Source organism: Python bivittatus, unplaced genomic scaffold (assembly GCF_059951505.1).
Source record: "Python bivittatus isolate LINGU-HERP-01145 unplaced genomic scaffold, Pbiv_v1 ctg000190_np1212, whole genome shotgun sequence".
Taxonomy (NCBI): Eukaryota; Metazoa; Chordata; class Lepidosauria; order Squamata; family Pythonidae; genus Python; species Python bivittatus.
In genome coordinates this window covers 22,403,940-22,427,817 of record NW_028277042.1, presented here as the reverse complement: position 1 = coordinate 22,427,817, position 23,878 = coordinate 22,403,940, and the positions used below count along the sequence as shown (strand labels likewise).

At 53.0% G+C, this 23,878-nt stretch overlaps 4 protein-coding genes across 8 annotated transcripts; 3 read left to right on the top strand and 1 right to left on the bottom strand.

The window, feature by feature from the left end:
- The first annotated feature begins 32 nt into the window (after nt 1-32).
- Nucleotides 33-6,973, top strand: ATXN1L (ataxin 1 like). 4 transcript variants are annotated; one of them, XM_088136345.1, is made up of 3 exons: nt 664-820; nt 905-2,364; nt 6,195-6,973. In XM_088136345.1, the coding sequence occupies exons 2-3, from the start codon at nt 934-936 to the stop codon at nt 6,279-6,281; spliced, it is 1,518 nt and encodes a 505-aa protein (XP_087992471.1). In that variant the 5' UTR covers nt 664-820; nt 905-933; the 3' UTR covers nt 6,282-6,973. The 4 variants fall into 4 exon arrangements, with proteins under 4 accessions (XP_087992468.1, XP_087992470.1, XP_087992471.1 ...); XM_088136342.1 differs by lacking the exons at nt 664-820; nt 6,195-6,973 and adding an exon at nt 33-241 and having other exon boundaries at nt 905-5,994; XM_088136344.1 differs by lacking the exons at nt 664-820; nt 6,195-6,973 and adding an exon at nt 381-397 and having other exon boundaries at nt 905-5,994.
- A 16-nt stretch (nt 6,974-6,989) lies between these two features.
- ZNF821 (zinc finger protein 821) lies at nt 6,990-12,390 on the bottom strand. Of its 2 annotated transcripts, XM_088136346.1 has the most exons (7): nt 12,039-12,390; nt 11,889-11,951; nt 11,555-11,692; nt 11,303-11,451; nt 10,674-10,778; nt 10,252-10,418; nt 6,990-9,998 (listed from the first exon to the last, which is right to left on the bottom strand). In XM_088136346.1, exons 1-7 carry the CDS (start codon nt 12,388-12,390, stop codon nt 9,344-9,346), a joined length of 1,629 nt encoding a protein of 542 aa, XP_087992472.1. In that variant the 3' UTR covers nt 6,990-9,343. The 2 variants fall into 2 exon arrangements, with proteins under 2 accessions (XP_087992472.1, XP_087992473.1); XM_088136347.1 differs by lacking the exon at nt 11,889-11,951.
- A 125-nt stretch (nt 12,391-12,515) lies between these two features.
- IST1 (IST1 factor associated with ESCRT-III) lies at nt 12,516-18,325 on the top strand. Its single transcript, XM_007431774.4, has 10 exons — nt 12,516-12,655; nt 12,989-13,094; nt 13,222-13,402; nt 13,541-13,628; nt 13,896-13,979; nt 14,221-14,331; nt 15,851-16,024; nt 16,211-16,303; nt 17,048-17,096; nt 17,320-18,325. Exons 2-10 carry the CDS (start codon nt 13,007-13,009, stop codon nt 17,517-17,519), a joined length of 1,068 nt encoding a protein of 355 aa, XP_007431836.1. The 5' UTR covers nt 12,516-12,655; nt 12,989-13,006; the 3' UTR covers nt 17,520-18,325.
- A 998-nt stretch (nt 18,326-19,323) lies between these two features.
- On the top strand, nt 19,324-23,210 carry DHODH (dihydroorotate dehydrogenase (quinone)). Its single transcript, XM_088136349.1, has 9 exons — nt 19,324-19,480; nt 19,676-19,885; nt 19,965-20,164; nt 20,254-20,336; nt 20,686-20,873; nt 21,256-21,369; nt 21,560-21,713; nt 21,790-21,949; nt 22,536-23,210. The coding sequence occupies exons 1-9, from the start codon at nt 19,463-19,465 to the stop codon at nt 22,588-22,590; spliced, it is 1,182 nt and encodes a 393-aa protein (XP_087992475.1). The 5' UTR covers nt 19,324-19,462; the 3' UTR covers nt 22,591-23,210.
- The last annotated feature ends 668 nt before the right edge of the window (nt 23,211-23,878 follow it).

Below are 23,878 nucleotides of genomic sequence, written 5' to 3'. Positions count from 1 at the left end.
GGAGGTGGGAGCGGCGTTAGCGTGACGAAGCGCCGCGGATGGCCCCGTCAATGATTGCTTGCCCCCCCGGCCCTGCCCAGGATTCCTCCGGGGCAGGTCCCTCTGCGCCTGGCAGGGGAGGCGGGGGCGGCGACGTTACTGTTAAAAGATCGGGCGTTGAACGGCAGCCTCGCGGCGGATCGGGTGGGCCAGCCCGCCGGACAAGGCGCGGGAACTCCTGGGTCCGAATCCTCCGTCGCAGGCAAGGCGCCGCGGGGGCCGTTTCCGGGAGGAAGGCGGGGTAAATGTCCAAGATAGCTCCGACCCCGGCCGACGGGCGGGCCTCCCGCTGGCCCGTAGGGTTTGTCCGGGGCTGCCCTTCCCGCGGGGCGGGGAGCGCCCGCAGCGAACTTAGGCCGTGCGTGACTATTAGGAAAAGGTTTATTTTCGCGCCGCGGCCGAGCTTAAGACCGGAGCCTAAACCGTGAGAGCCGGCCGGGGGCGGCCGTGGGGCCGAGTCATTGACCTGGCCCGCGGGAACCAGAGCAGCTCGCCGGCTGGTCGAAGCAAACCGCGGCCCCTGCGAGGGAAGCTTCAGCGCGCGGCGACGGCCGCCGCGTCACGTCGCCAGGCTGCTTCCTGTGGAGTTGCCACGGCGACCACCGGCTGGGGCGTGACGTCATCGAGGCGCGCCCTCTCGCGCCTCGCTGGCATCACGTCCGAAGCATTTCCGGCGCGCCGAGGGAGGCAGAGGGCGGGGCCGGGGCGGCGGCGGGATGGAGCCCGGCCGCGGCGGCGGCGGCGGCGGCGGCGCTGTGGGAGGCGGAGGCCCAAGAGCCAGGTGAGCGAGCGGGGGGGTGCCGGACGCCCGCCCCGTCCGCGCGCCCTCCCGGCCTCTAACGGCCTGGTTTCTTTGCCTCCGCAGGTGAGGCCGCCCTTCCCTGAGCGAGCGCCATGCGGGCGGCCCAGGAGCGCGGCCAGGGCTGCCTCCCGCCCAAGAAGCGAGAGCTGCCCGCGCCCGCCAGCGGTGGCGACGGCGACGAGCCGGGCAGGTCGGCGGAGCGCGATCCGGCGGCCGGGGGGGAGGCCTTGGCGGAGTGGCCTCATGCGGCGGCCGGCAAACAGAGCCGCGCGCCTTCGCGTTACAACGAGCCCGGCGGCGGCGGCACCAGCGACAGCCCCAGCGAAACGGTGGCCAGCTTGACCGTGGACCAGTACGGCGTGTTGTACAAGGTGGCTGTGCCCCCGACCACCTTCGCCCCGGTGGTGAACGTGAGCCCCCTCTCTCCCGCCTACAGCATGACCTCGCAGCTGCTGCAGCAGCAGCAGCAGCATCCGGCCATCCCGTATCCGCCCATCCATTACGCGCAGCTCCCTACTGCCCCTTTGCAGTTTGTGGGGTCGCATTACTCGGTACCCTACGCCGTGCCTCCTGGCTTCCTCCCCAGCCACCTGCTGCCTTCTTCAGCTGGCCTCACTGCCTCTCATGTCCCTCACTTTGTGCCCTATGCACCAAATCTCCTGTCCAGTGACTCTGCTCCTTCACAGACGACCCACAATTTTGGCAAGACTTCTGCCTCGGTTTCACCTTCGGGCCCTCTGCAGCCTCATATTGGAGGCCAGCTTCTGGATGTTTCACAGAGTCAGGTTCCAATTTATTACCAGATGTCCCGTCTGCCAGCAAGTTATTCAGCGTTTGAGGCTCCTGTCGTTGGTCTGAACTCAGACCAACCTTTGCGGGAGAACCAGCTCGATCCCAAAAGATTTCCAATGAATGGGCTGCAAAGGTCTGCTGTGGGGGCAAAACAGAGCGAAGCTGAAGGGCAGTGGCCAAGGATTGCTGGGGAGTACGGTGTAGGTACTCCAGTCTTGAGAATGGAGGTCTCAGTGCCATCTCAGCCAAGTACTCCAGATCTAGAAGTACAGAGGGTAGTGGGGGTTCTGTCTTCCTCAGAATATCCTGTTTGTTCTGCTCAGCAGAAGGACAACTTCAGCCCTCTTAACCTGTCCCACCGTAATGCTGCAGAGCAGGAGGAGGAGTCGGGGAGGAACCTGGAACAAGTTACTGTTGAGAAGAGTCATTTGCAAAGACCGTCTGCTGCAAAGTCCCCTGAGGAACAGCTCTGCTCTAGGCAAGCTCTCAAAGGGCTGACCCTGGTCAATGGCAAACCAGTCCTAAGAACCCTTCAGCCTGCAGTTCAGGAGAGCCTGGAAGTAGCAAGCCCTGACGTGCCACCCCAAGAGATGCAGCCGGAAACAGCTTTTGCCCACTCTCAGGGCCACCTGCCCTCCCACTTCATGAAAGGAGCCATTATTCAGTTGGCTACTGGGGAGCTCAAGCGAGTTGAGGACCTGCAAACCCAGGACTTTGTGCGTAGCGCAGAGGTGAGTGGTGGCCTCAAGATCGATTCCAGCACAGTGGTGGACATTCAGGAAAGCCCCTGGCAGGGCTTTGTAATGCTGCATTTTGTAGTTGGAGAGCAGCAGAGCAAAGTGAGCATTGATGTCCCCCCTGAGCACCCTTTCTTTGTGTACGGTCAGGGCTGGTCATCATGCAACCCAGAGAGGACAGCTCGGCTTTTCTCCCTCCCTTGTCATAAGCTTCAGGTGGGAGATGTTTGTATATCCATCAGTTTACAAAGCCTGAATGGGAAGTTGATTCCACAAAGTAATTCTCAGGGCACTATCCAAGAGAGGCCAGAGCAAAGTGGTCAAATCCTTCGGGAGGCACAAGGTCAGGTGAGGGAAAAGAGTCCCTTACAGAGGAGAGTAGCAGCATTGGGCTTGCCCCAGGAATCTCCCTATCTAGAACCCATTTCAGTATATGGCTGGGCAGGTCCCAGCTTCCAAAAATTAGTGGAGGAGCCTCGTTTATCCTTGCTCCGCCCATCATTTATTCCCCAGGAAGTCAAGTTGTCCATAGAGGGTCGTTCGAATGCAGGGAAGTGAATCTCTGGTGGTGGGTGAACCAGTGCCATGCTGGATAGTCTGGCCACTAATCAGTTTCTCTTGACACACAAGAGATGTCCAGCTCCTCCCCCAGCTGTGTGCCTAAATCATTCCACTGGCAGAACTTCTTCCCATCCTCCCCTGCACTCTGCAAGGTGAGATGAAGAGAGGGGTCACCAGGGTCCCTTAAGATGCAAGCACTTTAATTGGACACTTGCTCATATGTAGCAAGATGCTTTCACCAGGAGAGAGAGTCGGTGTGGGGGCTAAGAGAATTGTCCAGTCTTCTGCTCAGGTCTTAGTCAAGACATTTTGGTCTGGGCACTGCAGTAGTCCAGTTTGGGGAGTCTCAGCTTCTCCTCAGGGAGATATTTGTATACCTTATTGTATTGAGAAGAAATATCTAGCAGCCCTGTTCAGCAAACCTGCTACCCGATGCATAGTTTTGTAACCCTGTTGCCACATAGAGCTAAGATTTTTTTTTAAGGAGGGGAGGTAGATGCAAGCAGAACAAGGATTTGTGCAGTGTAAATTTTATTGGCAGACACCTTAGTTTGGTGGCTCTCTCTGCATCCATTCTGCTGTAACACCCCACCCAGATAATACTCTTCTGCAAAAGCTGCATTCCATTTCTGTTTTGGCTGCCAGCACTTTCTGAAACATCCATCGCTGAGCCAGGGTTCAATTGTTCGGCTGCTTCTTTTGCAGCCATAGCAAAGGCTATGTTTTGGGGAAACTGCCCATCTTTGTCAATTGCCGGCTTCAGCAGAGACTCAAAAGGGGCAGTAGATAAGATTTTTTGTATTTTAACAGGCGATAAGTAAAAATTGCAAGTGGCTAACAGTTTTAAGTCTGTTGCACTGAAAATGATGCAAAATTGCCTCATTTCACGGTGCCTTGTTGAGCATCTTCTTGTCTTGTTACTGTGGTCTAACCTCTGGAACTAGGCAGAGATTTGCTATGTTGTCTAGTTTTCTTGGGTATAATGGTGACAAAATCCCCCTCCAAAACAGCCATTACAAAGATCACTTCTAATCGTTTTAAATGGATACCTTGGCTTATTTCTCATCGGTGTTCTCTGATCCAGTGTTGCTTCAATGCCGCTGCTTGGCAGTTCTGGTGGGTCAGAGTGCTGGGTTTCTACATCACCCCATCCCTAACTCTCTAGATGAAAGGTGATCTTGCTTTCTCTGCTGGGTTCTTTGCTGTTTTCCCCCAAAGGCCCTGGCACTTTGCACTATTCCTAGCCACCTTTTGTCCAACATACCTGCCTTTCTTAACTTCCTCTCAGGGTCCCCTGAATTTCCTTTGTGTGCCTCCTGACTAATCTCTGTGTGCTGAGTTCTCCTCTGTCTGATGCCAGAAAGATAGGTGGTAGTATCATGGCTGCAAGAAAGCTTAATCCTTTCTTTCTCTCAAAATGTCCAGCTGTCTCCAGGCTGCAGTGCCAGTTGTCCATAGTTGGTGAAATTTAACTCTTCAGTTTTGGATAGCTCACCCATGTGGGTCCAAAGTTTTGTTTCTGTCTATGTGGTGGACTGCTCACCCTCCTGTTTTCAGAGGCGTGTCTCTGGGTTGACAAGACAGTTACAAGTTGCAGAAGCATCTTTAGTCGTTGCTCCATCTGAGGCTCATGGAGACCTGAGAGGGCCAGCTGCTTAGAGCAATAAGCTATTTCTCTCATGTGACACTACAGAAAGTCATTTTGCCCAGTTCTAGCAATTGCAGGGGAGGCCTCCCAATGCGCAATACCGTGGGACTGGCATCTCCCTGGTTGTCCTGCCGCCTACGAGCCCTAGGAACAATTAATCTCTGTCAGGGCATTTGCCAGATGCCCTTTCCTCTTGGGAGTTTTTCCTCGCCTTGCCAGTTGCTTCTGTTGCCCCTTTCTCCAAGGGTACCTTAGCCTTAAAGGAGAGCTCCTTGAAGGGCTTATGAAAGGAGGACGCCTTTTGCTAGCAATCAGGATGGGGCCAGGGCAGGCCCAAAAGAAACTGAGGGTCCCTCTTTCTCCCTGGGACCCTTTTCACAGACAGCACCTTAGCTGGTGAGGACTGGATGCCACGTGCCACCAGAGTTGTACATGTTGCAGCCCTACAACAAATCATTATTTTTACTCTCTAGCCAGCTATATTCTGGCTAAAGCCTTAGGACTAGCCAAGCTCCCAACTGCTTTTCTCCTCCCTGATCTTTAATGCCACATTACAGTCTGAGGAGGATAATCTATTTTATTGTGCTTTTTTGTATCTGTTTTAAATAAATCCATGTGTACTGTATATTTGTATTTGGGGTGAGATCCTTTTTCCTGTTTTACGATTTAATATTGCTGTAAACAGAGATTGTATTTTTATTGTTATGCTCTTACAAATACTGCAATTAACTTGTTGACTATGTAGATGCCATACACACATCCCCACACATATATATGCACGTGCACGCACACGCGCGCACACACATACACACACACACATAATTATATGCTAATAGTTTTTCTTTTGCTATATATATCGGTTTATCTTTTGGATCAAATTTTCCCCAGAAGGTAAGGACTGGAAAGCCAACTATAACTCAGCATCATTTTGACAATTTAATGTGACCGTTAGCAATATTCATGGTAGATTCGTGAATGGAGAGTGGGGTGCTGCTGCACAGGGACAGATCATGAAGAACTCTCCTTCCCCAATTTTGTATTTTCTCCTATGTTGGTAGTACAGCTGGTCTCCAAATGTGACATATGGATGCCAAAGACATTCACTGGTTATTGCTGTCTTCTGACTATACATTCCATGCTCAGGGTGAAGGAGGGAAGACTAATGCTGACATGGTCAAGATGGACAGAAACAGCTCATAAAAACCTATGCAGTTCTCTGAGCTTATTTTTCTGTTAGCACAGAGCAGGTAATATCTTAGATTGACAGCACTTAGGATGGCCCCCAAACAACTGAGTTTTTAAACAACAACATTCTTAAAAGCTTGCATATTTGTGTGACAGTCTAATAAAGACATTGCTGTAAGATGGATTTTGGGATTTTTCTTATGGCCGGCATGGTTCACTGTTTTAAAAGACTATCAGAGATTCAAGTTGATTCATGCAGTTGTTTTTGGATTTTTTAGACAGTAACGTCAAAGCATTTAGGGTTCAAAAGAAAAACTGAGGATAAAAGGCTTAAATCCCAGTTTGTGAACTGAAACATGCTAGATTGACTATGTTTTCATATTTTAAAGAGTATTATATGTTTAATCTTGACATACCCACCATTTTCAAGGAGAACATCAGAAATTGCTTTGAAGACCTCATTGACTGGAAGCCAGAAGAACCGTGCAATGAAATCAAAGAAGTTGTTAAGGATTAATGTGAAAAAAGACTGCCAAAGATCAAGAAACAGAAGAAACTAAACTGGATGTCAGAAAAGACAGCGGAAATTGCCAAGAGAATCCGAACCTGAGAGATGTCAGGAAAAAAATAAAGAATTTCAGAGAGTTGTTAGAAGAGGTAAGTAGTATTACAACATCTGTAAAGACATTGAAGATGAAAACAATGGAAAGATAAGGAATGTTTTCCAAAAGATCTCTGACCTCAAAGTTTCAACCTCAAATTGGTATGCTAAAGATCCAATTGACCAACAGTAATGATTCAAAGAATATCAAAGGTGGAAGAAGTGTGTGAAATTCTGTACAGTAAGGATATTAACACCCAAGAAACCTTAGAAGATATTCTCTATTTACAAGAACTTCTAGTACTAGAATTACTGATTAAGTTAAATTAGCACCCTGATCATTACCAAGTCAGAAACAATTAGTAACATTCCAGCAAATTTGGAGAATAACACAGTGAACAACAGATTGGATGAGATCAGTCTATATACCAATACCAAAGACAGTTAATAGACCATGCAAGCTATCACACAGTATCTTTAATTTCACATTTAGCAAAATCATTCTTAGGATTATCCAACACAGATTAGAGCCCTAAATGGAAAGAGAAATGCCAGATATTCAAGCTTACATTAGAAAAGGCAGAGGAACAAGAGACGTTATTGCTGACGCACACTGGATACTTGAGAAAATAAAGAATACCAAAAAGAAATCAATGTGTACTTCATTGATTATAGAAAGACCTTTGACCATGTTAAACTCTGGAATGTGCTTAGGAAAATGGGAATCCCAGAACATCTTATTGTCTTCATGTGAAACTTATACACAAGTCAGGAAGCCACATTCTGGACAGAACATGGAGAGTCAGACTGGCTCCAGGTCAACAAAGGAGACAAGGCTGTATGTTCTCCCCTTATTTATTCAACCTATATGCTGAATATCTATTGAGGGAGACTGGATTGAAAGAGCAGCATGGTTTTAAAACTAGAAGCAGCAGCATAAATAACCTATGCTATGCTGATGACGCTACTCTGTTAGCTGAAAAAGGAAATGTTCTACAAGCTCTAGTAATCAAGTCAAGGAGCTCAGTAAAAAAAATGAGACTGCAATTAAATATAAAGACCATCAAACTAATTACAATAGGTATAGTAAGTAGCCTTGGAACTGACAATGAAGATACTAAAGTAGTGGATTACTTCTGCCTTTTAGGATTGACTATCAACAGTAAAGGAACCAGCATCAAAAAATATGCTGCAGAGCAACAGTTGTTAAGGCAGCAATTAAGGTTTTGGAAAAGAGACTCAGATGCCATGATGTGTCTAGCAAGATCAGAATGAAAGCCAGCTGGGTGACTTTGGGCCAGTCACTCAGTCCAACCCACCTCACATGGTTGTGGGGAAAATAGGCAGGATTACTAGGTATGTTCAGTGCCTTAAGCTGAGAACCTGTCTCTCTTTCTAAAGATGGGGGTTAAAAAAATGTACAGGCAGTGGTTTTCCTTGTGATACTATGGACGTGAAAGATGGACTTTGGAGAAGCAGACTACAAAGAGAACTTTGGTGTTGGAGAAGACTTCTGAAATAGCCAAGAAAACAAATGGATCATAGAAGAAATCAATCCAGAGTTTTCACTCAAGGCACAAATGACCAGGGTCAAATGATCATATTTTGGACATATTAAGCAGAGAATCAGCATTCTTGAGAAGTCCATTATCCTTGGAAAGGTAGAAGGAAAGGGAAAAAGAGGACAACTAGCAGTAAGGTGGATGGACTTGATTACACTGGTGATGGGTGCACCATTGGGAGACCTGAAGGACCAGACTGGAGACAAATCATCCTAGGGAAGATCTTCCTATGTGCTTCCCAAGAGTTGATACCAACTTGATGGTACATAATCAAACTGTTTAACAATGAATGTGAGATGGAAGAAGATAGTAGGTACTGTCCTGACCCTTCACGGGACTGGGGTACACAAAATGACCCACCCCCTCCAAGGAAAAACCTTTTGAAACATCCAGTAACATTTGATTTACGTTTTTTTAAAGAATGCAACAATAGAGACTGCAATCTTAATCATACTTTTTCAAAAACTCAAAGGCTAAATAGTTTATAAAGATGAAACTAGAGCCCTAGAATTTAACTCCTTTACGTTCACAGGACACATTCTAGCCCTTTCATTTCAGAAAATGTAAAGACATCGGGGCCTCTGTCCCTGCCAACCCTTGGATCTCCTCCTTCCTTTCCCTAAAGGAAGCTCAGAGCAGGCTGAGCCAAGGCATCTTTTTCAGTGGCACAAACAGCTCTCTCCAATCCAGCACAAAGGGATGCCTCATACATGAAGTTCCAAGAGGAGATGTGATTCTCTAGCAGAGACTGGTCTGTTCTTCCTTTGACACTTCACTTGGCCTAGAGAAAAAAAAATGGTAGGGAAGTGCAGATCAAGCCCAGGTTAAGATTTTATCCAGTGTTTTAGGTCTTTTTTTTTTTCTTGTTTACTGGGCAACAATGAGAGAGACCATCAAGCCCTGCTTCACTCTATTGGCTGTTACCCTCTTCATCGTTTTTAGCCCCAGCCCCTAGTGTGAAGCAGTGCAAAGAGAGCTTCTGATTTGCAGGTTCTTCCCTGCTTACCAAATCATGCAGTTTTCTCCTAATCTTGGAGGAGGATTAGGAGAAAAGTTTCCCTTAACTCAGCTGGCACCAGCATCAGGCTAAAATATTTAGGGAAGTGGTGGCTGCCTCCAGATGTTAAATTCCAGTTTCCATCTATCTCAGCTAGGATGGCTAATGGAGGAGGAGGAGGAGAGATGTAGTCTTGAGCCTCCCCAGAGCTAACAGGTTCCCTCTTTGGACTATAATGCAACCAGCACATAACACCAGAAGCGTGGAACACATACAGGTAATTTATTTTCTCCTCCCCCCAACCAGCCATTTCCACTGTGACCTGTAGCACCCACAGAGCTGAAGCGATGCGCTGGCCACATTCCAGGTCCGCTGGCACAGCAAAAAGGCCCAGCCCAAAATGCTCATAGGGGAAAAACTCAATGCAGCGTGCTGGGGCTTGGCTCTTCAAAGGACATTTTGCTGAGCAACTGGCCATCCAATTCCATGCCTCCCCCAGGGAGCGGGAAGAAGTTCATCTCGGCAGCCAGTGCCGCCATTGCCGAGGGGTCCTGGCCGAACTGAGCACGCAGCATCATGTCCATTTTTTCCAGCCGCCGCTTCAGCCGCTTTGCTTCGCGCTCCCGGATGAGGCGAGCCTGCCGCTTCTCGGGGGTTTCATTGGCGCGTTTGAGACGCATGGCTTCGCGATCCCTCTGGAGGCGCCGTGCACGCTGCTCATCTGTCTCTTGCATCCGCTGCAGGCGCTTGGCCTCCCGGTCTCGCATGCGCCTCACTTCTCGCTCCTCCGGTGTTTCATTGTCCCGGCGGCTTTTCTTGGCTGTGCGTTCTCGTTCTAAGCGCTGCAGCCTCGCTTCCAGGGGTTCATTCTGCCGCCTTAAGGCCCACTTGCGCACTCCAGGGGCTTGAGCTTCCAGAAGTTTGCGATAAGCCACACAGCTGTTGCACACAAGGAGGATTCCAGCAGGATATACAGCAGGGCTGAGAGCAGCAGCTTTCTCTTCAGTGCCAGAAGAACCCTCTCCGGGAGGGACAGGCAGGGCGTCTCCAGACAGCACCTCTGGCACTTTTTCACTACAGAAGAGCAAAAATCAGCAAAGGCAGGAAGAACTCTGAATTGGCTTCATGGGCTGCGTGTCCTCTGGTAAACAACCACAAACCCCTGAGGGAAGCACCTACTGCAATTAGCCAAAAGATCCCTCAGGTGAAGCCTTTCCTCCACCTTCCACCAGGACCCCGCCAGGATCTCCTACAGCAACCTGGGTCACACTGGCCAAGAACCACCAAAACAAACTCTTCCAAGACTCCTTTTGCCAGAGTTTCTCACCTGTTGAAAGTGGCGTGGCTGGTGAAGCGCGCCCCACATACTGCACAGTTGGACAGCTGGTCCTCAGAGTGGATGAGGAGGTGCCTACCCAGCGACCCCGGGGAGCTGAGTGCTCGGCTGCAGACAGGACACAGGTAGCTCTTGGCACTGACTGCAGCCGCTGTGTGCTGCAAACGAGGCCGGGCTGTGAGGTAAAGGCTCGACTGCCCTGTCCCCGCGAGGGCAGGCTAAAGCCAAGCCATGGAAGAAATCCCTCTTCTGGCAGGGACCGAAGGAGGCCTTCCCAGGGATGGCTGGTGAAATGGCATCCCACGTACACTACACCTTCCCCAGCCGGCATGAGGAAGCTCAGCCTGGAAAGGAGCAAGGGCAGGGGCAGTCCAACTGGCAGAACAGCCTCAGGCGCCCCTCCAGATAGATACCTGGTACACGTGAGTCACAAGCTGTTCCCTGCTGCCACATTCTAGCTGGCAAAGAGGACAGCGCGAGAGTCCCATCAAGGCATCTGGGTTAGTGCTTAGCCCCATCTACAGAGAGAGAGAAAGCCAATGAAAAAAGCAGGCAGGACCGTCCCATCTTCTGGCTATTCCTCAAATAAGCATGACGTGCTTCTGTGACCTGTCTGGACTCTGGCTATATGGGAAAACCAAGCGCATTGTAAAAACAGAATCTGTGCTGTTTGTCCCACAGTGATCAACTGCACGTTCTCTAGAGGCATCCACTCACAAGCGAGCCTTGAAGGTCAGGGGGCTCTTTCTCCCAAACTCATCTGACCAGGGTTTTCCCATCTAACTAGCAATTTGGATTAGCAGCTTAAAGTAAACCGCCTTCTGTACCCTAATCTAAGGCCCAAAAATCAAAGCCTGCAGCCTAGTGGCCTACGCCCCCTAGGCAGTGGCGGCAGCTGCTGCTGCTGCTGCTGCGCTTACCTGGTGAGAGCAAGATGGAGCACCAAGGCTACTCCCTCAAAGCACCTGCCTTAGCCAGTATCTGGGGAAGCCTGTGGTTTCATTTCACCACAACCTGGCTACTGTCCAGGAGAGACACTCGCCTCGTGGCCCAGAGTCCCAGGCTTCCTGTGCCCAAGCTGCTCAGCAGACCCCTGCTCCGTTTTCACGGTCGCCCTCGCTCCGTCCTCCTCCGACGCGGGAGAAGAGACCTCGTCCTGGGTAGTCTCCTCCTCGCCCTCGTCGCTGTCACCTGGAACGCAAACCCGTGGCTCTGGAGCGCGCGCCGGCAGCGCCGGGGCCCCAGCGCCGCAGGACCGAGCGGGCGCCCCTCGCCGCTAGCAAAGGCAACTCACTGCTGCTGGAGGCTTTCCCCGGGGGCGGCGGCAGCTCCTGCCCCATGACGGGAGGCTGGACCCCCAGCAGCCCCGGAAGGCTCTTCCTCATGACCGCCCGCCGCTGGTGCTCCTCCAGCCCAGCCAAGACCTGCTCCCCTGGAAACAAAAGCGGGGGCGTCACTGGGGCCGCGCGCCAGGCCCGGAGGCTCCGCAGCCCGCGGGAAGGACTCGGGGCCCGCCCCCCCGGGCGCGGGGGGGGCTCCCGGCCGCCGCCTCCGCGGGCGCTCCTCCTCGGACAACGGGGGCCTCGGCCGGGGGGCCCCCGCTCCCCGCAGCCCCGCCCATTACTCACAGCGGACTTTATTGGGGGTGGCCTGTTTCCGGCGGGACATGGCTTCCCCCCGCGGGGGCGCCCCTGCGGAGAGAAGAGCCCCGCGTCAGCGCCGCGCCGCGCGGGGCCGCCGCCCGCCCGCTCGGGAGCCCGCCGCGGCCCGGCCCTCACCTGGCGGCGGCCGCCGCCCTCCGTTGCCGGGCTCGGCCCGCGGCGTGGCAGCAGCGGTGGACAAAGAGCCGCCCGGCGGGTCGCCGAGGAGAAGATGGCGGCGCGGCGGCGGGAGCGCTCGGCTCGTGCACGGGGACCGGCCGGCGGACGCGCGCCGCGCTAGACCCTCCCTCCGACGGCGGGACGCGGCTCCGGCCCGGCCGCCCCGCAGCCGCCGGGGGGCTCCCGGGGAGGGCGCGGAGAGCCTGGCGCGGCGCCCGCGCGGGCGGGCGAAGCCGGAGGGGGTCGCGGCTGCTCTCCGGCAGCGCTCGGGAGGACGCGGCCGCCGCCGCCGCCGCCGCCGCCGCACCATCTACTGGAGGGCGCCGGCCCAACACAGCGCCCCAGGCGGGGCAGGTGTAAAGGCGTCCGCGCCGCCGGAACTTCGCATCCGGAGCCGCGGGAGTCGGCGGGGCCGCGAGGACGGTAACGCAGATTGCCCACCCGGAAGAGCGTCCCTGCTTCCGTTTCCTTGCAGGCGGATCCTTCCGCCCGACAAGTAGCGCTGTGGACCCGCGCGCCGTGCTGTTGCTTCCGGCGTCGACTTGACGCACTTCCGTGCGGCCGTACCGTCGGAGGTGAGGCAAATTCCCCCCGCCGTGTCTGCCGCCCGCGGAGCCAGCTTCCCTCTTCTCCGGAGGGCGGCGGTCCGCTAGGCCTGCTCCGGCCTCTTTCCTGCTTGAGATCTCCGGGGCCGGAGGGCGGGTTCGGGCGGAGGCCGCTTTGGGCCCAGGCCCCGGAGGCTTGGGAGTTGGCTTCGGGTGGCGCCTTGGCCCCACAGGCCGGAAGTGACACGAGTCGCCTTCGGGCCGTTCCCGGAAACGGTGGTGCTCGCCGCGTCCTTGGCCGGGTGGGGCGGGCGGTGCCGGTCTCGAGCGCGCCTGACGGGCGGTTTCTGCCTCGCCCTCCAGTTGCAGGACTTGGACGGCATGCTGGGCTCCGGGTTCAAGGCCGAGCGCTTGCGCGTCAACCTCCGTCTGGTCATCAACCGTCTGAAGTTGTTGGAGAAAAAGAAAAGTAAGCGGACGCGCGCCTGTGCCGGGCCGAAGCCTGCCGCTCCCGTCCCTTCCGTTCCCGATTACCTCTCCCCGTTCCCGGGGATGCGTGAGGCTAGCAGATTATTTCCTGCTTCTTTGTTTCTCAGCTGAGTTAGCCCAGAAGGCCCGGAAGGAAATTGCCGATTATCTGTCAGCTGGCAAGGATGAACGGGCTCGTATCCGTGTGGAGCACATTATTCGGGAGGATTATCTGGTGGAGGCCATGGAGATCTTGGAGCTATATTGTGACCTGCTTTTAGCTCGCTTTGGTCTAATTCATTCAATGAAGTAAGGCCCTGGTAGCAGAAAGAAGCTTCTGGGAGAGGAAAAGCAGTGTTCTGGCAGGCTTTTCAAATGAAGATCTGCTTTTCGAGATATAAAGTGCTTTGGGGCTACATCTTGCATAACTTCATACTGTTTCTGCAGGGACATGGACCCTGGCCTGGCAGAAGCAGTGTCTACCCTCATCTGGGCAGCTCCTCGACTGCAGTCAGAGGTGGCTGAGCTGAAAATCGTGAGTAGTGCCAGCTGTCTGAAAAGCAGACTCTGGGTTGCCGCACAATTTCAGTCTTTCTTTTTACTTTCCTTTGAAGTTAAGGGAATGTGATTCTTTCCAAACCACTTGAGAATTTTCTTGGTTTGCTTGAGATTTAAAGCTAGTTCCTCTGTCTCTAAGCTTAGGCCTTCTGACCAGGAAAGAGCCATAATGTTTCTCTGCTCCACTTTATGGGATAGCCAATGAGTTCTGGTCTCTCTCTTAAATGTGCTATTTTTGTGCTAGGTTGCTGATCAGCTGTGTGCCAAATACAGCAAGGAATATGGCAAGCTATGCCGAAGCAACCAGATTGGAACAGTTAATGACAGGGTGAGAAGAATGGGGAGGATAACGTGCTTGGTGGTGAGATGGCTGTATGTAGGGTGTCTCAGGAACAAGTTCCACAGGGTGGGAATTGTGGTGATGCATAGAGAGAAGTGATAACGAGCCTCTCCTTGGAGTTTTGTATTTTTTTTTCTTGGGTGATAAAAGCTGGTAAAAGCTGCCATCCATGCTTAGTACAATGGCAGGGGTAACAAATTGACTCCTTTTCCTCCTCCTTGTCGTTTAGTTAATGCACAAACTGAATGTAGAAGCGCCTCCTAAAATCCTGGTGGAGAGGTACTTGATTGAGATTGCCAAGAACTACAATGTGCCCTATGAACCTGATTCTGTAGTCATGGTAAGTAGAAGTGCAGGAGGCTTCCTCACCGCAGTGTGATGTGGAGGGTCTGTTCTCAGCTGGCACAGTTCTGTGAAAAAGAGTGAAAAATTTAGTTTTCCTGTACTTTTAATACCTATGCTACTGAATATTTTTGGAGCTTCATTTGGGCATTAATAATACATAAATGGAGTCTGAGCAAACAAGCAACAAGCAACACCAGCATTTGATCCTAGCTTCGCTTTTTTCATAGACGTGTCAGAGTAGAAAAATAATTGTGTCCCCCTTCACTCAGCCTAATTAAAGGGGAAGGCAATAGCCAGTTGTGTGAGGACTGTTTTGGGGTAGCCCTGTCCTAGAGAAATCTCAAAACCTGTGCTCGCCCGATCACAATGAAGTTTTCACTATGTACATTCATGCCCTGCTGAAAGTAAATTTCTTAAAATGACATCAATCAGTCTGGAAAAGGTTTCCAAATAATTTCTGAAGTATGAAGGCTCCAGCAATCTGCAGTTAGACACACAGCCTTGAACTGGAGATGATGATAATTCTTCCTAAGAGTGGTTATCCTTCAAAAATCCCTCCTAAGAGTGCAACGTAAAATTGTTCAGAAACTCACACCGTTTTTGGAGATCTACGTGCCTCTCAATAACCTTCCAGACTTCTGGAAAAATTCTCTATGGACAGATGAGGCAGAAATAGAATGTTCAGGGCTACGCAAGTATTACATCTGGTGGAGTCCAAACTTTTCAGTTAGATCTTACACTAATTATTAGGCGTCATGGTTTGGTGATGGTTTGCTACTTGGATAGTTTACATCATTGAGGAAGGCATGAACTCTGCTTCATGTCAGAATTCTGTGAGAAATTCTATGAATTTCAGGCCATTTTTCTGACATCTGAAGCACATGGGTCAAACGGCAACAGCGATCCATAGAAGCAAGTCTACAAGATGACTGATGAACAAATTTAGTATTTTGGAGTGGCCAAGTCAAAGCCACATCTAAACCCTATAGAAATATTGTGGCAGGACTAAAATCAGCAGTTCATGCTAGAAAAACCTCAACAGTTACTGAGCTGAAGCAGTTCACCATAGAGGAATGGGCCAGATTCCTACGCAGTGATGTGAGAAACTGATCACCAGTTAAAGAAGTGCTTGATTGCAGTAACTGCAGCTAAGGGTAGGGCAACCAATTACTGAGCCATGCGAAGGGTAGGGTGACCAATTACTGAGCCATGCGGGCAATTCCTGTTTCACAGTGGTATATCATACGTTGGATGATTTTATGTAATGAATGAAAACTAAAAACTTTGGTGTTACTTCTCCATTTAAGATGTCATTTATGGATCATTAGGATATATATGAAGCTTTGTTAATGTTCAGTAGCAAGTGTTCAGAAAAACCCAAAGGGAGGGAATACTTTATCACAGAGTTGTATTTATTTATTTAATCAATTTGTATAGCCACCCATCTCAACAAGTTACTCTGTATATTAGCGGCGTCTTTCCCACTTGTGAGATTGAACCATCTTCTTTCTCAGGCTGAGGCTCCTGCAGGTGTAGAAGCAGACCTGATTGATGTAGGATTTGTGGATGACATCAAGAAAGGTGGCGGCGGCGGCTTCATGGCCCCATTACCTGGACCTGAAGGAGTCTTGCCCCACCCGATGCCATCTCCAGTTCCTCCTTTCTCCTACCCGTGTCCGAAGGGGCCGGTAATTAACTAAATCTTGATCTGTACAGGGCTCTGGAGGTGGGTAGTTTTGCTTGGGGACTGTCTCGCTGCCAGTGTGTGAGACAGTTTACAACGGCTTTTCTTTCTTGGAGATGCCTAATTTTCTCTCAGTGAGGTGCATCTGCTTTGGCACTGGGGTCTAATGGAGCATTCTAATTCTCTGCAGGAGAGCTTCAATGGGCTACCTGTGGGTACCTATCAACCATTCACTGGCCTTCACCCTCCTCCAATTCCAGCAATTCCTCCAACATATGAATCTGTAAGTTGTCACCCAGGGAATATGTAGGTGATGTGTGTCCTCTAAGATTGTGCATGAAATGAAAAATATGTTTCTCAGCTGAGAAAAACCATCATGTTCCACAAGTTCTACTAAACTGTTTCAGACTAGCTGCAGTCTGGCAGAAACTAAATTCAGAAACTGAGCCAGGTAGACAAAACTGGGGCATGTTGCTCCCTTTTCCTCTTCTTCCTTTGCATACCCCTGATCTTCCCAGTACCTGCGAGGAACAGTTCACATCCAGACAGTTTCGTATATCCCTAGTCTCCTCTGTAGCTGCCTGTTTGTTTCTTCTTTTGGGCTGCTGAGATTTTGGGCTGGGGCTCTGGTCGAGGACTACTTGCGAGAGGTGCTTTTTCTGCTTGTTGCTGAGGTGCCAACGTTGCCTTTCAAGGCTTCCTTCTTACTTGCTATGTTCACCTGCCTGCACACTTTGCTCCCTTCCATTAGTGATGAAATATTTTCCTAGAGAAAGTCTGTGTTCCCTGCCCCCTCTCCCCCCATCCTCAAAGATAATCCTGTTCTGCAGAAATATTGCCTTTCTATCCCACCCAGCAGCAGAGCTTTGGGCTTTGACTCCTGAGGTGGAGAAAAATGTGCTTCCAAGTCCTCCCAGCCTGGGCAAATAGACAAAGGCCACATGGCTTTACAGCAGAACCTCTGGAGGAAGTATTTAGCATGCTGCATGCCAGGACTTTCTGCCAAATCCATTTGTGCCTGTTTCAGGTGGATGATGGGAATACTGACAAGGAAGCACCATCTTTACATGTGACTGGTAAGTCCAGAGAAGTTCAGGGAGCACCAGCTGAGGCCTTGTTTGTCACTCTGGTAAGACATGCTGAGCTGCTGTATTTGGCATGGGGGAATGCCTCCCCTGCTGTCTGGCCACTGTTCTGCTACTTCCCACTGGGCCTAGGAGCAGCAGCTCCTGTTCTGCATTGCCTTGTACAAGCCTACCCAAGGCTTGTAATGTCTCCTCACCTGCCTCTCTGCCACAGGTCCACACGTGAAGCCAGAAGCCAAGGGGCAGCCACCAGTCCCCATGCCCCGTTCAGGCGATCGCTTTGTGTTGCCAGAATTGCCATCTGTGCCAGATACACTGCCTGCTGCTTCTGCTGGCACCAGCACATCTGCCTCAGATGAGATTGACTTTGATGATCTGTCCCGGAGGTTCGAGGAGTTGAAGAAGAAAACTTAAGAACTATGTACCCTGTTGCTATAATGGGTGCTCTTTCCTCATTTCCTTGTCTTCCTCTTGGCCTTTCTTCTTGCTCTACTTACACCAAATTGTGCTGCTCTGTGGGTACTTTGGAGTCCCTTTCAGATGGGAGCGAGAAACCATTCCCCTGTGCCTCAATAGCCCTAGATAATTTCTTCTCTGGAGGGGGGCGTGGGGGTGATGTGAATAGCAGCTCCTTTGGATAAAAGACAGCATAGCAACTGCAGTTGGATGGGTCTAGAGAACTTGGTGGAACAGGGGCACGCTCCCCTGCCTCCTGGGCATATGCTATGGAAAGGGCTGCCTTAAGGCCTCTGCTAGCTTGATGTCGCCTGCTGTGTTCTCAGGGAGCCCTCAGTGCAGTTACTGCTTTTCTCTGGGAAGGGAGGCCAGAGCCAAGCCCACCCTGAGGGCCCTGCTGATGCAGCAGCCTGCGTGCATGAGGTGGGCCGAAGAGCACGTACACTCCCTGAGGCAAACCAATGGTAGACGTGGCTCAGAGAGACCAGAAAAAACTGCCTCAGCAGGGTCCAGCAGGCTGGGTATGGGACCATCACTTGACGGGTGATCCATCTAGGTCTCCGCCCCCCCCTTGTCCACGTTTGGCCTGTGGGACAAAGCCATAGATGGCAGCACCACATAGCCACATCTGCTGCTGTGATGCCCAGAGGAAACCTCTGCTTTCTCATGTAATGCCTCTGTATGTAATGTTCACATGGCTTTTCTGGGACAATTTTGATGGTTCATACCTTCTCTGTTCTGAATAAACTTGAGTGCGATCTTCAGTTAGTCTTTCTTGGAGGGTACAGGGGGGCTGTCAGAGGAGAAGGCTCTGCTCTTTTCCAGCAGCCTCCAGTACAAGTGGTATAATGGTTGATCCTTGCGCTCTGCTCACCTGTATTTTCTCACAACTCAAATGTAAGTCAAGGAAAAGAATGTGGCTGTAAGGAGATTACAAAGACTCAGCTGGATGCTGAAACAGCTGCAGTGCACTGGGGGGCTTCCCTGTAATCTTGTTCCACGTGTTTTGGACAACAGTGGGGCTAACCCTGCCCCCTGCCGTTTGGGGTGGGGGGAGGTATTCTCCAGAAAGGTTTAAGCCAGACCCGTCCCACCACCGTGTGAGAGGGCCGCCTCCGCCCGGAGTCAGCGCGGGCCTTTCGAACCGTCCTTGCCGTCCTGAGAGAGGTTATGCATGTTTAAGGGACGGGAGGAACGGAATATCCGTTCGTCGTGATATTCGGGGCTCCTTTTCGTCCTGTGTACGTTAAGGATGCTTTCTCAGACGTCTAGGTATGACGTTTTAACTGAAGGATGGATGAGAGCTTACAGAGGTGCTTATTTCTTTTTCCAAAGTCCGCAGTCCGGGCTCGGAGTGCCTCGGAATGGCGAGAGGACAGGGACCAGCCCACCTGTACCAGATTGTTCACGGCGTTCAGAAAGAGGAAAGGCAGCGGGCTCGGCGACAGCGTGGCTGTTTTCGCCTTGCGCTTGTCCTCAGCCCGCAGGCGAGTTCTGAAAGAGGCTCCGGCTGAGGCCCTTCACTGAAAAAGGGATCACCGAAGGCAGGCGAGGGGCCGCAGGAAGGGCCCCCTTTGGCTGAAGCAAAATGGGCGGAAGGGCCGGGCCTGGACTGCTTCGGGAGCGGGCGGCTGGCCCCTCTACCGTCGGGGCTCTCCCCGCCTCAGCTGCGCGGCCCTCCCCCGGCCAGCCGTGCGCGGGGGCGCGGCGCCCGCTCGCTCTCCCCGAGAAGGGCCTCGCGGCGCCCGAGGCGGGGGAGCCTCAGAACGCCCACGGGACCCCTCCCGCGGCCGCCTGCCCCGAGAGCGGCAGGCGCGCCGGAGACCTTCGGGCCCTTCGCGCGCGCAAGAGCGCTGGGCGGGCCTTCCGGCCCCGACGGAAGTGGCTCTCGCGCCCCCGACATGGCCGCCGCGCTGCGGGTGAGCCCGGCCCCCTCCCGCTCCCGCGCGCGGCCTTTCCAGCCCGGGCGGGCGCGGGCGTGGGCGTGGGCGGGGGGCCGGCGCGCCTGGGGGAGCGGGGAGGGAGCGCCCGCCGCGCGGCTCCGGGCCGGGCCGGGCCGGGCAGCGACGCGACGCGACGCCCCTCTTCTTTCCTCTCCTCTCCTCTCCCCGCAGCGCTTGAAGGAGGCCGCCGTGGTTCTCGGGGGCGGCGGCCTAATCTTCGCCGCGCACCTGGCCGCGAGGGGCGACGAGCGCTTCTACCGCTGGTGGCTGATGCCGGGCCTGCAGCGCGTGGTGGGGCCCGAGGCCGCCCACCGGCTGGCGGTGCGCCTCGTCGCCCTGGGCATCGTGCCCTGGCCCGGCCCCGCCGACCCGGAGATCTTGGTACGGACGGGGGCGGGGGGCGCCGTGGGGGGGCGCGGCCGCTCGGCCCGGCGTGAGCTTTCCTCCCCGACTCCCCCAGGAGGTCCGGGCCTTCGGGCGGCGGTTTCGGAACCCGCTGGGCCTGGCCGCCGGTTTCGACAAGCACGGGGAGGCCGTGGACGGGCTGTACAAGATGGGCTTTGGCTTTGTGGAGGTGGGGAGTGTCACGCCAGAGCCCCAGGAAGGCAACCCCAAGCCCCGGGTCTTCCGGCTCCCCGAAGACCAGGCGATCATCAACAGGTGGGGCTGCGGGGGAGGCAGAGGTGGGGGGGGCACCTCCGCTGGTATGGCGGGAGGAGAAGCCCACCGGAGCGCTTGTTCTCTCGCAGGTACGGTTTTAACAGCCACGGGCACGCTGTGGTGGAGCGCAGGCTTCGAGCCCGGCAAGTCGCTCAGCACCAGCTCAGCGAAGGTGAGGCAGCGCTGCGGCCTTTGTGACGTGACGCTCAGGGGGGCGGCTGGGTTTCCCCCAGCCCGCTGGCTGCCGCTCCGAGGTTACAAGTTTGTTGCTGTTGTAAAGCCGCCGCCACTGCTGCTGCCTGGGAGCCAAAGCCTGCTTGCCTGCTCGTACAAGGCCTTTAGGATGCAGAGGAAAGAAGTTGCCTATAGCTGTTGGGGGAGTTCTGAGTGCTCCCTGGCTCTTGTCCGTCATTCGATTGGAAAACGCGCAAGGCTCATTGTGCTCCCTCGATGCTGCTCTTCCTAGGGGCATGCCTCTGCCTTCAGGGCTATTTGCTCCATTGAACTTCCTTTGTTTTTAGCGGGGATGCCTCTTGGAATAAACCTGGGCAAGAACAAGTGTTCTGTGGATGCAGCTGCTGACTACGTTGCGGGAGTGCGTGTGCTGGGTCCGCTGGCTGATTATGTGGTGGTGAATGTTTCCAGCCCAAACACGCCAGGACTGCGGGCCCTGCAGAGCAGAGCAGACCTGCACCTCCTACTCACAAAGGTAGGGTCCTGACTTGGGCCTCACAGTGCTTCCCTCTTCCTTAGAGATCTCCCTGCTGGGGTGGTCTGTACCCAGCAGCCTGGCATGGACTTTGAGCTGCTGCCTGCTCTTACTCATTGAGCACTCTGCAAAAGAAGTTCAGGCCCTCGTAAGGGAACAGTCCATGCGTGGTTAATGAATTCCCGCTTCCCGGCCTGGCAGCCTTTGCCTTCATTTGGTTTCCTGAGCATTGGAAGCAGCTTCTTTGGCGGTACAGCTCCTTCTGCTCTCCCCAGCGAGAGCATCTCACCTTAGTGTGAGCCGCTCCATGTCCTGGTCCTGTTCTGCCCATTGGAGAGGTGGCCTTGGCCTGGAGCCACAGCAGCATCTCTGTTTCTGGCAGGTCCTTGCTGAGCGGGATTCCCTTCCAGGTAAGCACAAACCAGCTGTGCTGGTGAAGATTGCGCCAGACCTGACAAGCCGAGAGAAACAGGACGTTGCCAGCGTTGCAAGTGAGGTACTGAGCACCAGGATGAGGGCGGGGCTGTCATTTTCCCCGTGAGCTCCTGACTCTAGCAGCCTCTGCTTTGTTCCATCTTGCGTGCACTGCTGGTCGGAGAGCATCTTCTGCACACGCAAGGATTGGAAGAAACTGGAGGCCATGGGTGTGCCGCTGCTCTGATTCTGCCTTTGGTCTCCTTTTCCAGTTGGGCATTGATGGACTGGTGGTGACCAACACCACCGTGAGCCGTCCTGAGACCCTTCGTGGGGCTTCTTGCAGTGAAGGGGGGGGGCTGAGTGGGGCTCCCCTACGACAGCTCTCCACCCAGGTGGTCCGTGAGATGTATTCTCTCACCCAAGGTAATGGGATCAAGGAGAGGAGTGAGAGCCAGTGGCCCCAGTTTCCCTTCTGTAAATGTTCCCTTCCTGCTCCTAGGGCGCATACCAATCATTGGCGTGGGTGGAGTCTGCACGGGCCAGGATGCCTTAGAGAAGATACGGGCGGGTGCCTCCTTAGTCCAAATGTACACAGCCCTTACATACCATGGACCACCTGTTGTGGGTGCTATAAAGCAGGAGCTTGAGGTCTTGCTGAGGTGAGTGGAAGGTTAAGTTCCCTTCAGTCCATGTTTAGATCTAAAATATTAAGATCTATCATTTGTTCTGGTAATACCGCAGTTGGTTTTAAGTTCTGTATTTTGTTACTCCTAAACTAAGGTTTTATCTTGACTAAGGCAGTACATTATTACATCAGCAGTGTCGCATAATATCGTTTGCAAGGGAAAAGCAGGCTCTCTTCCAGCTGCTTCTCTTGGCAGAATCTGTGCTCCCCGTCATTCCAGGACACTCTTGTGGCAGGTAGCGATAATTGCTACACAACGTTCAGTTTGGCTACTTTCCATTGATGTATCTTGGTTTTTGTGCATTTTTCTCACAAGCAAAGTATAATGGACCAAATGGAAAGCCAAAGCTACTGCTGCTGGGTACTGTCACCTGAGATTTTATAGATATGGGTCACAGACTCCTGTCCCCCAGAAGCTGAAGGATCTGTCCTCTAGGAAGAACCATACCGAGGGCTTGGTGGTGTTTTCAGCATCTATGGAGGTTATTTGGGTTGAGATTTTCCTCCTTATCCTCAAGATACAGAGGAAGAGCTTACATTATTCTGTTTGTCTTGAACAGAGAACAAGGATTCCAGAGCGTTCAAGATGCTGTGGGAGCAGATCACTGCCTCTGACGATTCCTGGCCCAGATTTAGTGTGACAGTAGGGACCCTCTGAACGCCCTGGCAAGCAGAAAGATTGGGCGTGTGTCACATGAGATCCAGCTGACTATTTCCTGCCCTACGTGAAGGGTGCTTCTCCGATGTCAACTGATTTACAGCTTCTCTAACGGGAGAGGAAGGAGGATATTGCCTCCCCATTTTAGGGCCTTTTTTTCCCCACTGGTTCTTCTGCAACTGAGCATATTGTTTCCCTGGCACAGAATGAGCAAATATTGATACAGCCAGTAGATACAGCCAAGGTGGATTTGAACCATTTTTTAAAAATCTAGCATCATGTAACGAGGAAATGGTTGCTTGTTGCTATATATCCTCCTCTGAGGAAGGGTAGAAGCTAGAGAGCTTTCCTGATGTCTTGAGACTGGCACAGGTAGTACCCCAGCACAAAGTTAGAAATGGATGAACACAGTATCAATCTTCCCTTTGCTGAATCCCTCCTTCCCCCCACCAAAGCTTTGGAGGCTTGTACAACACTGAGAGAAAAGCAGCTTTCTGTTACTCAGAGATGCAGAAGTTGTTTTGGAGCAGGCACACAGTGCTTTTGGCTTTTTAAAAATAAAGTGTTATTGATTGAGGTTTTTTCCCCTCTGGAAGTTGCTTATTTTTTGTTTTGTTTTGTCTTGAAACACCCCCCCCCACCCCCATCCAGTCTCTGCACAGGCAGCAGAAGATGGTGACCTAGTCCACTTTAAAATGTAAGGGGGTATGCCCTGCATCAGGTGAAATGCTTCAGAAGCTAATCTCTCTTTTCTTAGGGGGTAGTAAACACATTTAAACATTTATTTAAATTTACTGGCTGCCCAACTCCAGTGGACTAAAGCTAAAAAAAACAGCCACGCAGATTCAATCAACGGGCAGCCCGAACTAAGATGCTCTGCAAATAAAACCCGCAAAACGGGGACCATCAAACGATGGCGGACACCGGCCCCGAGCCTGGGACCCAAGCCAGTCTTCGCGTCGCGCTCTTCCAGCTGGGGGGCCGGACCGCGAAGAGCGAGACGCTGCCGCGGACGTGGCCCCTGCCCGTTCGGAAGCGGCTCGCCGCGGCCTCCTTCCGGGGGGCGGGAGCGGGCTCGGCCGGCTCCGCGCCCGCCGCCCGGGACCTTCACCAGCGGGCCGCGCGTGCCCAGAACCGATGCGGGATGGAGGCCGGCGGGCGTTCTGCGCCAGTTCGTGTTACTAAAGGCCGCCGGGGCAGCGGGCGCAGCTGGAATCGGGCAGCGACCGAAAGGCGTTACAAACG